Source organism: Mytilus trossulus, chromosome 3 (genome assembly GCF_036588685.1).
Source record: "Mytilus trossulus isolate FHL-02 chromosome 3, PNRI_Mtr1.1.1.hap1, whole genome shotgun sequence".
Taxonomy (NCBI): Eukaryota; Metazoa; Mollusca; class Bivalvia; order Mytilida; family Mytilidae; genus Mytilus; species Mytilus trossulus.
Window position 1 is genome coordinate 13,381,465 of NC_086375.1, and position 14,472 is coordinate 13,395,936.

At 32.2% G+C, this 14,472-nt stretch overlaps 1 protein-coding gene across 1 annotated transcript in view; it reads right to left on the reverse strand.

The window, feature by feature from the left end:
- LOC134710190 (uncharacterized) overlaps nucleotides 1-14,472 on the reverse strand; it is a 44,261-nt gene that overhangs the window by 14,642 nt on the left and 15,147 nt on the right. The window contains exons 8-13 of the mRNA XM_063570416.1: nucleotides 12,741-12,815; nucleotides 11,765-11,854; nucleotides 10,940-11,004; nucleotides 7,442-7,477; nucleotides 2,313-2,448; nucleotides 1,693-1,827 (exon numbers count right to left, since the gene is read on the reverse strand). Of these exons, the coding sequence (XP_063426486.1) occupies nucleotides 1,693-1,827; nucleotides 2,313-2,448; nucleotides 7,442-7,477; nucleotides 10,940-11,004; nucleotides 11,765-11,854; nucleotides 12,741-12,815 (537 nt within the window). The remainder of the gene's footprint in view (nucleotides 1-1,692; nucleotides 1,828-2,312; nucleotides 2,449-7,441; nucleotides 7,478-10,939; nucleotides 11,005-11,764; nucleotides 11,855-12,740; nucleotides 12,816-14,472) is intronic.

Here is a 14,472-nt window from a genome sequence, read left to right on the forward strand (position 1 = left end):
AGGAGTAATTTCATGATTGACTACTTGAGTGGCCGTTATGACAGAGAGCTGACACTATAAGGTTGTCCTATTTAATTCATGCACAAATGAGTTAAGTACTCTGACAAGAAAGAAAAGTTCATTTAGAGCTGTAATGTTATTTATTTAATAGTACAATTAAAAACATTGCTTGCAGTACACACTGGCTAACATGTCTTTAATGCCTTTATCATGGTTAGGCAGCAACCATTAGATTTTCGGGGGGGGGGGGGGGGGGGGGGGGCTATGTTTTTATTGGAAAAAAAAGTTTGTTTCCAGTATTTGGTGAAAACAATAATTTGTTTTGGACCCTGAGAGAAAAAAAATGTTTGTTTCACCCTCAGCTGCCACTATATGTAATGCTAGAAGTGAAAGAAAAAAATGTTTTCGGTTTGTCGCTTAAAAATAGATTGTTCTTCGACGAAGGCAAAAAAAGTTTGCACAGAAAACAAATTCATAGCCCCCTCCCAAAAAAATATCAAATGGTTGCTGCTTTAAGATGATTGAAACCAGCTAGCTACATGAACATAAAGAGTAACATGCAGATTGAGGCAGTTTGATAAGGTTTAGCTGACTGGGCCCCCTTTTTAACAGTACTTGTCCCAACCTTATGAAAAAGATCAGCCACTGACATGTATATAAAACGCAAATTATTCGTCCTGAAATGTGTGGTCAATTCTTTTTTGCCACAAATATGGTTTTGCACCTGTTTCCCACAGATTGATAGTTTCTTAAGTTGAAAATAGCTATAGAGAAGACCGTACTTTAACCTATAATGGTTTACTTTTTAAATTGTTATTTGGATGGAGAGTTGTCTCATTGGCACTCACACCACATCTCCCTATATCTATATAATGACATCATTTACAAGAATGAGATTTTGTTTTCATTTCTTTGGCAGAAGATACATACTTGTAAACACATTGTCAACTGTCGTAATATAATACACATTGCGTTACAATCTCCATCAAATAAATCACTTAAATTACGCTATTTGTCAATTGAAAATCAAGTGATAATCAATAATATTTACATTATATACATTTATATTTACATTTAAGAAGGAATAAAGTCCGTTACCATAATGATATAGTCTATACGTGACAAAAATAAGAAAACAACTCGATACATGTGTACAAAAATTACGTTCCGATATCGTAAGTGACGAGTTCGAAATGTAGAAGTAGTGGCGAGTAGTGTGAAGTCTCGCCGCGGAAGAGATTACGATAAACCGCGAGATTCCAATCCTTCTAACTATACAAATCCTTGGCAAAATCAATAACAATCTATCAAAATTTCAGTAATTTTGAAAACTTTTCAGTAATCATTCAATAAACGTGCATTTACCAAAACAAGTACTGAAGAATGGTTGCAAGTAATGTGCAATAACATGTTTCGTTAAACATGTAATCTATCGTATATATTCCATTCATTAGTTGTTCTTAATTTAAGGTGCAGACAGCCCAGACTTTAATATTTTCGTTTTGTCTAGAAGTAGAGAAATAGGCAAAGCCACTTCATATAATGGGCGTTAGCCTCTTCGGAAGTCAGTTAGTTACCAAACAATAGGTTGATCACTCCTGAGAAAGCAGCAGTATATAGAGTTTTCAAAATATTAGACAAGACCAGGAAAGTAATGATCAAAATCCATGTTTTACAAACAAATACATTTACCATTTGTTTAATGTTAAGGTCATTGTTCAGAGATCCAAACAAATCTGTCTTTGTACTTGCTGTAGGTACAGGGCTCTTTTCTTTTTCAATGTCCCTCTTCAGAGTTTTAATAGCATCTTCTTTAATTTGCTTTTTCTACAAAAAATATTAAACATTATCAACAAGAAAATTTGGTAATTGGATACCTTGCCCAGGTTACTCTTTCTTTTTTTCATGTTAAGTAAACTCCTGTATCATAACCCTACTTTGACTTATATTTCAAAAAGTATTGCTAGTAATGAACATTCCATACTTGATTTGTATTATACTAAGTTTAAAGCTTATTTCAAAAAGACCGGTGAGCAAAAATTGTAATGTAAGGAAGGCCAAAATATCAAAGCATATTTGTCCGTATTTGGCTCTACTTTATGTCCTTTTGGATCATTTAAGTATGTACAAAGTTTTGGGTATTCAAATAATTACGGGTTGTTGCAAAATTTATTGTAGTCGTTTGGGGTTAAGATGAGGGGTCAAGAGGGGTGGGGTTAAAGGCCTTTAAAATTAACGATTGTGGATGGTTACCTATTTTTTTCCAAGAATTATGAGTAAAATGAAATTATATATTATGCACTCAAACTTACAATTTCTTTCAATGCCTTCCTTTTTTTCTTCTTATTGTTGGTAGATTCTGTCGTGATCTTTGAACTCTGTAGTTCATTTTTTCTATTTTCTTTTAACTGCATTTCAACTTCTTTCATAATTTCTGCATCATCAATCCTTAAATATAAAACTTGTATTCAGAAAATATATCAACAGATCAGTATTAATAACACTTTATACAAAATTTCATTAAAATCAGTCAAAGACCAGTTGATGGACTCCGCAACTTTTAATGAGTTCATGCTGTCATTATTGTCATAACAGAAGAAAAAGGTGAAAACTTAGAAATAGTAACTTCATTTTATAGCTATGCTGATGCTACTGGTGTGGATGTGAAAAGTTAAGTCAAAAAATAAACATAAAACTCCAATAAAATTGTATAACTATTGCTATTGAGATATTTACAGCCAATTTCAATTAGAGTGTATGCTAAGGTAATATCTTTGGTTAGCTTGCTTGCTAGCTGAACCGTGAAGTCATTGTTAGGTAAGGTAACCACCCTCTTTTCTAAATAGCCTAGTCATATAGACAGATAAGATTGTTTATCTGTTGGACTAGTCTACTCTTAAAGGAGGGTAGTTTAACTAACTTAACAATGACTTCACAGTTCAGCTAGCAAGCAAGCTAACCAAAGATATTACCGTTGCCTACACACTCATTGAAATTGGCTGTAACACAGATTCCCTTCTTTTTATAATTCTACATATACGAGGTAATTTGACATCTTAATAAAAATAATTGACCTCATCATTGGATCAGTCTTGCTATATGTATAAAAAGTTTGTTTTTATAAATGTAATTTATTAAGCCATTTGAATTATCAAATATGGGTTAATCAAATACTATAATATAGATAATTTCACGTCAATATTTTCACTATATATAATTTGAATATTATCTTAGATTAGGTGGAGAGAAAGCAACAACCTTTATTGTCTTGCGTGAGTCTTAAATTCTTCAAATAAGTCATTAAAAATATCTTAATTTCTTCAGATAAATCATTAAAAATATCTTTTTGATTATGGTCAGTTGCTTTTTTTTTTAAATGAGACATATATTCTGAATTTCATAGTAAATTGAAAAAGAACAAATTTAAATGTGTTTTTTTTTTAACAGTTATTCTTATTAAACAAGAATGAACACACAGGAGAAACTATTACACTGCTTTATTGAATTTATATCTAAAGTGTATTTATTTTGAATTTATGTTAAAAGTCTAAATTAGTAGTCTTTATTTTTATTTCGAATTTATATTAAAAAAATTTAATTAATAGTCTTTATATTTATTTTAGTATGACATAAACTTACATTACGACAAATTAACTCTATTCCTAGAATGCTGACAAATTTACCTGTAATTTGTCTGTATACCAAAGTATATTTAAGGAATAAAACGATTAGCCTGAAGGTAAGCATAAACTAGAAAAAACAAGTATGATCTACTTTATCAATTACAACTTCATGATATTTTGAGTCTTTAACATTTTGGTTTTACAAAATGGATCATATAAACTTTTTCTGACCATTGAAGCATAAAAACAAAGCCAGGATATGAAATCAATGTTATAAATTCTATGTGCCAAATGCCTTTAATTTCCAGGAGATTGTAAATAAACTAAGCATAATAAAAACACACAATTACTATTGTAGGTGGGGCATAAAAACAACATTTATCATTGGACCATGTTGTCAGTTGACTAATAATGCCATATTCTCTTCAAAGTGGGTCTCGCTGGGGTCTAAGCGTGACAAGAGATTGTCTATCTTTTAGTAAGCGTGACAAGTGAAAGCCAAATTTTAGTGCCGTGAAAACAGGAAATGAAGTCTAGCGGGACATGGGAAATTCCAAATTATAGGCTCTAAAGAGCCTGTGTCGCTCACCTGTATTTACTGATGCTTTGGAAATCATGTAAAATAAGGTTAAAATCATAATTTATAGTATAAGATATCATTAGATACTAAAATAATATCAAAGATAATAGCAAAAAACTAGAAAATTTCCATTCAAGAGGCTGTCACAACGACAGCAAACCGGATTTATAACATTTATTTGTGTCCTGGCAATATCACAAGAACCATTACTGATGAATGGTGAAAGTGAAAATCGTCAATATCAAATTTGACCTCCATTTTGTCATCAGTATCAACATAATCAAATTTGAAAAGCTTAGATTGAATGGTTCATGAGTAAATGCAACAACATGAATGGAAACCCCATTTAATAATCTTTCAAGAACCATAACTCCTGAACGGTAAAAATTAAAATCGTCATTAGGCCACACCAATTTGATTCCTTGTTCTACGGACCCGCCCGCACCTATTTTTTTCAAAACCGCATCCGGATATGAAATCATGTCCATTTCCCGCATCGTTTTTTTTGTAAATATTATGTAAAGATCTCAACATTTGTTTTTTAAAATCACATTCTAGCCTTTATATAACGATTTTAAACCTATCAGCACCCCACAACACTGTAATTATCTGCGAGAATATTTGTTTCAGAATGGAGCCAATTTATTCCAAGCGAGAGTGCTCCGATATAAATAGAAATACCAGTATAGAACAAAACGTTGGTTTCTTTCCCCCTAACTTATATTCCCTATAAAAAAAATGTTCGTTGTTAAAATAAAGTACAAAGAACTTCTGAAGGATTTGCCTTCAACTGCAATTATAATGTATGGTGACGGTCATACCCGCTGCAGGTTTGTGCACCTGTCCTGGTTGATTCAGAGACCTGTCGTTCAGCAGTTATCGTTTGTTGATGTGGTTCATTGGTAAATTTTTCCCGTTTGGAAATATAATTTAGATCGTTGGTTTTCCTGTTCGAATTGTTTACAATACTTAGTTGTGGTCCCTTATAGCTTGCTGGTTGGTCTTGATCAAAGCACTGTGTAAAAGGCCGTACTTTGACCTATTATATGTTATTATCAGGTTGGGACTAACCCTCCCTCAGACAAGGGCCTTGAAGGGGTCATTTTACCATGTTTACTGTTCAGTGTGTTGTAGAAAAGAAAATAGAAATACTAAGGATTTGTACAGTGCTACTATACAAAACCTTTGACAACTTAGAATTTTTTACTCAAAAAGAGGAGAAATACATTATATTTTAAACAACTTTTCTAAAAGAGGGATGGGTCCACTTATTTTGAATAATATTAAACTGTTAAAGTAAATGTGTTAACATGGTTAAAGTCCAGGAATATAACAAAATTCTTGGACATGTTTTGACCATTTAATACCAAATATTATAGTTCTTTGGGAAAATATAAGCCCTTTTGTACTTAAAGTGTTTTTACAAAAAAAATATATTATGACCCCTCATAAAAGGGATATTCATAACATTAAGGGGTTGTTCTGAACCTGAATATGACTTGGATGGAGAATTGTCTCATTGTCAGTCACACATACATAGACCAGATTTAATTATTCAATTATTTCTTGTCGAACAGGGAAAAAATACTTCATAAATTAAAGAAATGTCAAGGTACAAGTGATAAATCAAGTTTTAATATAGTCAAAACCTATATTTTATGTTTACAAAAAAAAATTATAATCGCTCGCCTTTACTTTTTAAGCTTCGCCTCAAAAATTTGCAAATTAAATATTTTTTTATTAAAATTTTCAAATCGCTCGCTCGCCCCAATTTTTGGAGTCCAAAAATCCGTAGAACAAGAAATTACATTGGTGTGGCCTTATTGAACTTGACCTCTATTTTGTCATCAGTAGCAACATATTAAAATTTGGGAAGCTTTGGTAGAACAGTTCATGCGTAATTGCACGGACACGACTGGAAACTCCATTTTTCAATCTTTCAAGAACCATAACTCCTGAACGGTAAAAGTCAAAATCGTCATTATTGAACTTGACCTCTGTTTTGTCATCAGTAACAACATATTGAAATTTGGGAAGCTTTGGTGGAACAGTTCATGCGTAAATGCACGGACACAACTGGAAACTCCATTTTTCAATCTTTCAAGAACCATAACTCCTGAACGGTAAAAGTCAAAATCGTCATTATTGAACTTGACCTCCATTTTGTCATCAGTAACAACATATTAACCATAACTCCTGAACGGTAAAACATCCCCATATCAATAACCGACATTTTTGTCACAATAATCCGGTTAAAAATTACTATATTAATAGGGTCAGTAACCCAACAACTGGTTGTCAAATTTGTCTGAAAATTTCAGGGGAGATATATCAAAATCTGATGAACATTTTTGCTACCAGTCAGATTTGCCCTAAATGCTTCAATCAGTTTCAGAGATATAAGCCAAAAAATGCATTTTAAGCTATGTACTTTTTTTAGCCATGTCTGCCATCTTGGTTCAGGGAAGGGTCATCAGATACATTTTTATAACTAGATACCCTTATGATGATTGCGGAAAAGTTTTGTTAGATTTTGTCTTAGTAGTTTCAGAGAAGATATTTGTAAAAGATTACATTAATTTAAGAAAAATTTGTAAAGTTGACTATAAAGGGCAATAACTTCTGAAGAGGTCAATTGATCATTTGACTTATTTGTAGATCTTACTTTGCTGAACACTAGTTCTGTTTACAGTTTATCACTATCTATATTAATATGCAAGATAATAACCAAAAACAGCAAAAAATTCCTTAAATTACCAATTTAGGGGCAGTAACCCAACAACGGCTTCTACGAATCATCAGAAAATTTAAGAACAGATGAATCTTGACCTGATTAACAATTTTACATCATGTCAGGTTTGCTCTTAATGCTTTGGTTTCAGAGATATAAGCCAAAATCTACATTTTACCCCTATGTTCTATTTTTAGCCATGGCGACCATCATGGTTGGTTGGCCAGGTCACCGGACAATTTTTAAACTAGACTCCTCAATGATGATTGTTACCAAGTTTGGTTTAATTTGGCACAGTAGTTTCAGAGAAGAAGATATTTGTAAAAGTTAACAACTACGTAGACAATGGATGCAAAGTGAAGATAAAAGCTCACTTGGGCCTTTGGGCCAGGTGAGCTTAAAAATGAGAATTGCTAACGTACATACAGGAATCTGACAAAACAAACAAACAAACAAAATCCAAATAATGATTGAAGTATCAGACATATCTAATAGTTAAATGCATACCCATTATTTTTCTGACTTGAAGCAGCATTCTTCAAACTAAAAAAAATAAATTCTTTTACTATTTCAAAATTATTTCATCTGGGAATACAACCTTATTTTAATGAATTTTCTAGCTAGTGAAATAAAATATCATGTATTTGAAAAAGAGCTAATTTCCTAATGCATACATAGCAAGACTTTGGTGAGCTTGCTTGCTTTGTTTATATATTGTACAAAAAATGTTTTTTGTAAATATTAGGAATTAATTGTGGGTAGAGTTACTTACCCTGTTTTTTATCTTTATTAAAATAATACTCCTATCTGTTTTTCTAATTTCAAAAAAAATTTAAAATGAAATTATTGAAAAAAGAGATATTTTCAAGTATCAAATTGACAAAATTGATATTCAAAGCTTAATCAAAAATCCTATATTGCAAAAGATGTTAAATATCTTCAGTCTTCCAAAATTTGTCATAAACAAATGATAAAGAATAAAATTTCTACAATAAGACCAATTATCGAGTATTTTATATTCATTTATGAGCTTTCCATCACAACCTAATCAATGGTAACAGATGGTTTTAAATTAGAACAACAAATAAAGTAATGTAATAATTGCAGTGGCAGATTCAGAAATGTTTGCAAGTGTGGATCCACGGACTAAAACAGGGCCTGCTCGGGTCAAACTTCAGTGATTCCCCATTTAATCAAACAGATTATTTTCCAGGAATGGGACAGGAGGATGAAGGCCCTTGCCACCCTCTAAATCCACCTTTTGAATTGTAATTTTGCTTCAAAATCTACTGTATTTTCAAAATGCATAAAAAATCCAGAAAAAAATTAAGTCTGTCAAAATGATTCAACTTTCTCAACAATACTGTGTAATAAGATAAAGAAAATATGCAGTACTTTATGAGAAAACACAAGAGGAGGAACACAAGTCTGATATTCATTAAAAAAATACCCCATGTTTTGTACCTTTAATCACATACCTGTCAACCTGTGACGATGAAAATGCAGGTCATGACCTGCATTGAAGAATCAAATCTCAGGTCATAATGCGTACAAACTTTTTCGAGCTAAATTTCAGTATTATGGTACATTTTCTTATAATGTATATCAAAGATACCAATACATCAATGCATGTTCACTTGGTTAATTCATTTTAAATCCTATTAATTATTATTTCAATGCACTTTTACAGATTTTTATAAATTTGTGCATCACAGTCTTGCATTCATTACTTTTGTTATAATCAGCAAGGTTTAGTGCAAGGTTTAGTGTGGTTAGAATTTACTTTTACAGCAGATTTCAGTCAGTATGTAGCTAATGGCAATATCTTTGGTTAGCTTGCTTGTTAGCTGAACCGTGAAGTCATTGTTAGGTTAGGTAAAGTACCCTCCTTTAATAGTAATCTAGCCCAACTGATAACCAATCTATCTTTCTGTAGGACTAAGCTACTTTAAAAGGAGGGTAGTATACCTTACCTAACAATGACTTCACAGTTCAGCTAACAAGCAAGCTAACCAAAGATATTATCATAAGCTACATACTGACTGAAATCTGCTGTAAGATGTGATATTTTATTGTTTGAGGCACTGGCTTAGTAGCCTTCAATTACATCATCAATTTCTTATATATATGGAAGTGTTTTACGACCTTGACTGGCCTTTCAGCCCTCGCACGGTCGGCTCGGTGCCCGAAGGCGTTTGGTGAGCTTTAAATGATTTGATGCCATGGGTCAGGAACAAGTAGTGGAGGTCGCAATATGTAGGCCGCCATCTTGGTTTTGGTGAGTTGATTTTTCTTTGTTTACTATTTTGATGTTTTTCTTCACTAACGGCTGCTTTCAGGGCCAGTTTGGTCAGCTTGACAGCCCGCTAGCCTCGATGAAGGAGTACTGGTAGATGCTCTCGGACGTAGTTCAGAAGATGACAGGAAGCGTTATCAGGACCAAAGCCGTGAGGCAGTGAAATGAAGGTCGTATCACCCAACAGCCTAGGATACAGCCCTCGGACGTTAATCGGCATGACACTCCCCATAATAGACAATGGTTTTGGAGGCATGTTAACGCGGGTACGCCAACTACTACGTCTCTCTGTACGGCATGGATTGGTTTCTGTCATCTTAAGTAGTAAGTCGTTGAACATCTAACTGTATACCCTCATCGAAGATAGCGGGTAAAGGAGAGCTGACCCAGCACGTCCGTTCAGCTGTAAGGACTGAGACATGACTGAATGTAATGAATATTGATGCTTGATCAATTTCTTGAAAAGGAAATAAGATTATGATAAAATATAGTAATACAGTTAAAAGAAGTATAAATGTAAAAAATAATTTACATTTTTTTTTTAAAATATTGTATAAAGGTATAAAAATAATACAAATTTATTTTTCAATATGTATTTGAATTTTATATTATCATGATTTAATCTTTTTCACCCATAAAACGTAAATATAAGGAATAATTTTGAATGGTGACAAATAAGGGGAAGTAACTGTCTAGTTGAAATATGTTTTGCAAACCAATAATGCAATTTATTTACGACCTAAAGCTAAGGTAATTGGTGTTAATTAACAGTGTGTTTGACACCAAAGCTGTCAAGTGAAGCCATGCACTTAATGGGTCACTTAATTTGACAGTTTAAATAGCTAGATGATCTTCCTGTTCATGGAAGAATTACGAATTTGCAGGTATTTCAAAGAAATATTACTTATGAAATCAATCTCAAGGCTAAGAAATATGGGTGAAATCGGGTCATTTTCGGAATTCCCGGGTTATTTCAATGACCCGGCGGGTGTTCCGGGAGATTCCTCAAAACTGTGAAAATCTCGGGTCACACCCGCAGAAAACGGGTCACTTGACAGGTATGAATCATTTTTTAGAAACTGAATCTTTTGCCGGACAGATAGTACAGTAAAATAGATTTTTATTGGCCTGAAGCTGTTCATTTTGTTTTAGAAACATTGAATTTTGTTGATGTTTCATTTTATTGATTGTAACAGATTGGGCAATGTATTATCTTCATTGTGAAATGATGTTTTTTTACTAATTTACATCTAACACTTAATGACATTTACGCTTTAAACTTTGATACATCTAAACCAAATTGACTATAGACATTTGCACTTTAAGCTTTGATACACCTGATCAAAATTGACTATTAAAAATGGCAAAATAACTAAAAACGTGGTCAGATATGTAGATTTCCAAGATATAAAGACTTCAGAAACGTAAATTTTCCCAAAAATATAAAAGTATTATGCATTCAGTTACCAATTAAATATTCCTCCGCAATCGATAGTGCATGATGCCAAGATGAACTGTAATTTAGCCAATTAGGTTCTATTCTCGATCTTAATTTGTAAAACAAATCAAATTTATGAAGGAAGGACTTAAGACTGATTACTATTAAGCACCTAGTCAGTATGGTATAAAAAGATAATCAGATCCAGCGGCAATGTTTATAGCTCTATTTACCAACAAAAGAGAAATGGAATAAAGCATGCAGCACTTACTTTTGATTTGTAGCTTCATTCTTCTTTAGTTTGTTTTTTAATTCTTCAGAAATTTCCTTCATTTCCTAAAAAATGTATATAACTCTAATACCGTGTGGCTCAGACTGGACATGCACATTTATATATAACATTTGTTCCATGTTCATGCATATAGCATTCAGGCTTGTAAAGTCAGAACTCAAACTTTGTTAGAACACTTCTTTTGGCTACAAGAATTCAAAACAAAACGTGTTGTATATGCGCTTTTATTTTTGTTCTTCATCTCAAAGTAACAATGAGGCCTGTACACAGAGCTAAAAATATGAGGTTTAGTTAACTTGAGCTCTATATGGGTTGGGACATCTGAAGTAAAAGAAGGCCAAGATATACATCCTCTGCTTCATAGCAGTAAATATACCCTGATGGACTGCATGATATAGGAAGCATATGGGGTTACAAACACTTGTATTGCTAAAACTAGTCACAATTCAAAGACTAAGTTTTTTTTTATGAATTTGCACACAAAATAACAATAAATTTCTTTTTGAAGTATTGTACAATAAAACAATATGCATGGAAAGGTTCATATACTTATGTACCTGGTAATAATCTTCAGGGTTAAATGAAATTTGTGTTACCCAGACACCCATTTACCTCAAATAAAAATAAAAGATTTTTTTTTTTCAATTTTGCTGATAGCTTAATGCATCCAATTTGTTTACAAGTTGAACCCCTTTAAAACTTTTAAATTGAATCTAACAAGATAACAAAACGACATACTGACAAATCAAAAACATTTAGGTTTTGTTGATATGGGTACAATTACATACAGACTTTATACAATACCTTTTCCCTCCTGTGCTGTTCTGCTAATTGCTGTTTTTTACTTATCGTCTTTGGCTTATCTGACTTCATTTTAAGCTTTTTTCTGGCTTTCTGTAAAAGCAAAATTTAAAAATTGAACATTTTTTTTTTATTATTATTGGATATGCAAAATTATTGATACTTAAAAGAGTAAGACATTTCCTTTAATATGTCAGAATCAAGATCCTATCGAATACTAGTTTAAGGAATCTCAGATTGGCAGGACCTACTTCAGTTATTGTCTTCAAGTTTAAATTTTAAGACAACTGTAGTGAAAATATCTATCAAACTATGACCTTTTCCCAACTCACTAAAAAGCCAGCTTGACAGGGCAAAGGCAAGAATTGATCTTTTAAGGTCCAAATTCTCTACATACATAAATTTCCTACCATAAGTAGGTGGTTCTCCCTGGTCACTACAGTTTCCTTTACCAATAAAAACTGACTGTCCATGTAATAGCGCAATAGTACAAAAAAGTGGCACTAAGGCCATGGAAAAATAATTCATGGTTTCCCCTAACCCGACCCGGTCATTGTTTTATCAACAGGTCATTTAATTTTTCTGAAAAAAAAGTTTTTTTTTTTTTTTATTGCACTGACAACAAAATGTGTTGGAAATATGAAAGATTAAAGTTCCGTTGAGGAAACAAAACATATAGATATAAAATTATGCATGGTTACAAAAAAAAAAAAAAAAAGCCTGCCGGGTCTAAAATTTTCCCATGTTAGGGGAAACCAACAATTAATTTTCCATGGCCTAAGCATCAAGCATAGGGGCGGATCAGCCATTTAAAAAAAGGAGGGGGGGGGGGTGTCCTAACATAGGATAAATAGGGGGTTCCAACCACATGTCCCGATTCAAATGCATTGATCATCAAAAAAAAAAAGGGGGGTTTCAAACCTGCAACCCCCTCCCCCTGGATCCGCCACTGAAGCAATTTTAAAATAGATTGACTTACCCTTGTTCTTTGGTTTGGCTTTTTCTTTGGATCTCTATCCTTCAACCAATCGTCGTAGGAATGAAATTTTTTCAGCTGTTCAAAGATAAAGTGGATGACAAATTAAAAAGCAATTAATAATGCATTGTATAACTGTTGATTCATTTATTATTTGTGGATACCTATTCATTTGGAACTAAATTGTATTTGTGGTTTTGTACAAGTCTGCATATGAGCATACAGAGAATTTGTACTTGAAAGAACATTTAAATTTAAGGTTTACCTTTACCTATGAAATCCACTAAAAAATTTTATCCCACCGATAACAACAAATCCACAGTAACTAAAATCCCTGTCGGGAAGGATTCTGAAATTGTCTTTTTACATATTAAAAATACAAATAAGAATCACATGACAACAGCCTTTAAAAGTTATTTCTGATTATCGACTGGCTTAAATTTTTTTTAGAGATATTAAAATAAGTTAAATTTCAATTCATATTTCAAAACACAGTAAATTTGTGTACATGACACAATAAATAATGAGATAAATAAATATGTTTTCAAATATTTGATTGAAGATGTTTAAATATGATGATACAACACAAACAAGTAACTAGAGAGAACTGGGTTTCCAGAAACTTTCACTAGGTGCTATATATATGACGATGATGAGGTGGTTTGCAATATGTGATATTTTTGTCAATGAAAGTTTAAGTAAGCTATGAGTGATATGGAAGTACAACATAAATATTCCACCCATGCATAAAGTCTGTAGAAAATAAAAGTTCACTTGTTTAAAGGCGAGAATTGAAAAGCTTAAAAAAGAGGGGTAAAATTACAATTCTTACTCAGATATTAAAAGAAGGGAAAAAAAACGCTTCTAAAGTGCAACAGAGTAGATAATTTATTCTCTTTTTGAAACTTCAGACACAAGTAATGGAAATGTACAAAGATCATTTGAAGTGTACATGAACTTACTAAAATTATTGTAATGAAATATATATTTACCTTCACCAGATCATTTTTTTTTAATCAGATTTAGTACCTTTCAAACCTCTTGATTTTAATTCATTAAAAAATTATCATAATTTGGATGCATAACTTGAAAACAATCATGTCAAACGTTTTCTTGTGCAGAGGTGTCTCATTGGCAATCATACCACATCTTCTTATTCTTAAATTAAGGCAGAAATACATAAACCAGGTGAGCAATAAAAGTACCTAAAAGCACACACAAACTACACACAGATTACCAAAAAAATGATAAAAGTGGATTGCAAATGATATAAACCAGCACAGATTTCTATAAATACCTACACTACATTCTATATATATCTTCACTATATAAGACACTCTTTCCTACCTTATATACAGTTGATCTTCCTGGCAAGCAATAATATATATATTACTTATTTATCTTATACTGTAAATTCAGAAATTATTGCAAGGTTTTTATTATTGCGAAAAATGTGACAGAGTTGTAAACAAAATATTTTATATGAATTAAACAGGATATTTTTCAAAATCGTAAAAATTAAAATCGCATTAAAGTCTAAAATGACAAAATCGCAATAATTTCTGAATTTACAGTAGCTGACAAAACAATAAAAATTCTTATAACAGGTGCTGAAGAAAATTTTTAATCATTTAGAACACCTGACATGTCCCCTTGTTTAAACCAGTTTCTTTCGCACAAAGAAATGCTATAAAAACACGTCTTTTGAAATTACCCGACTTGTTTCCCAATTTTT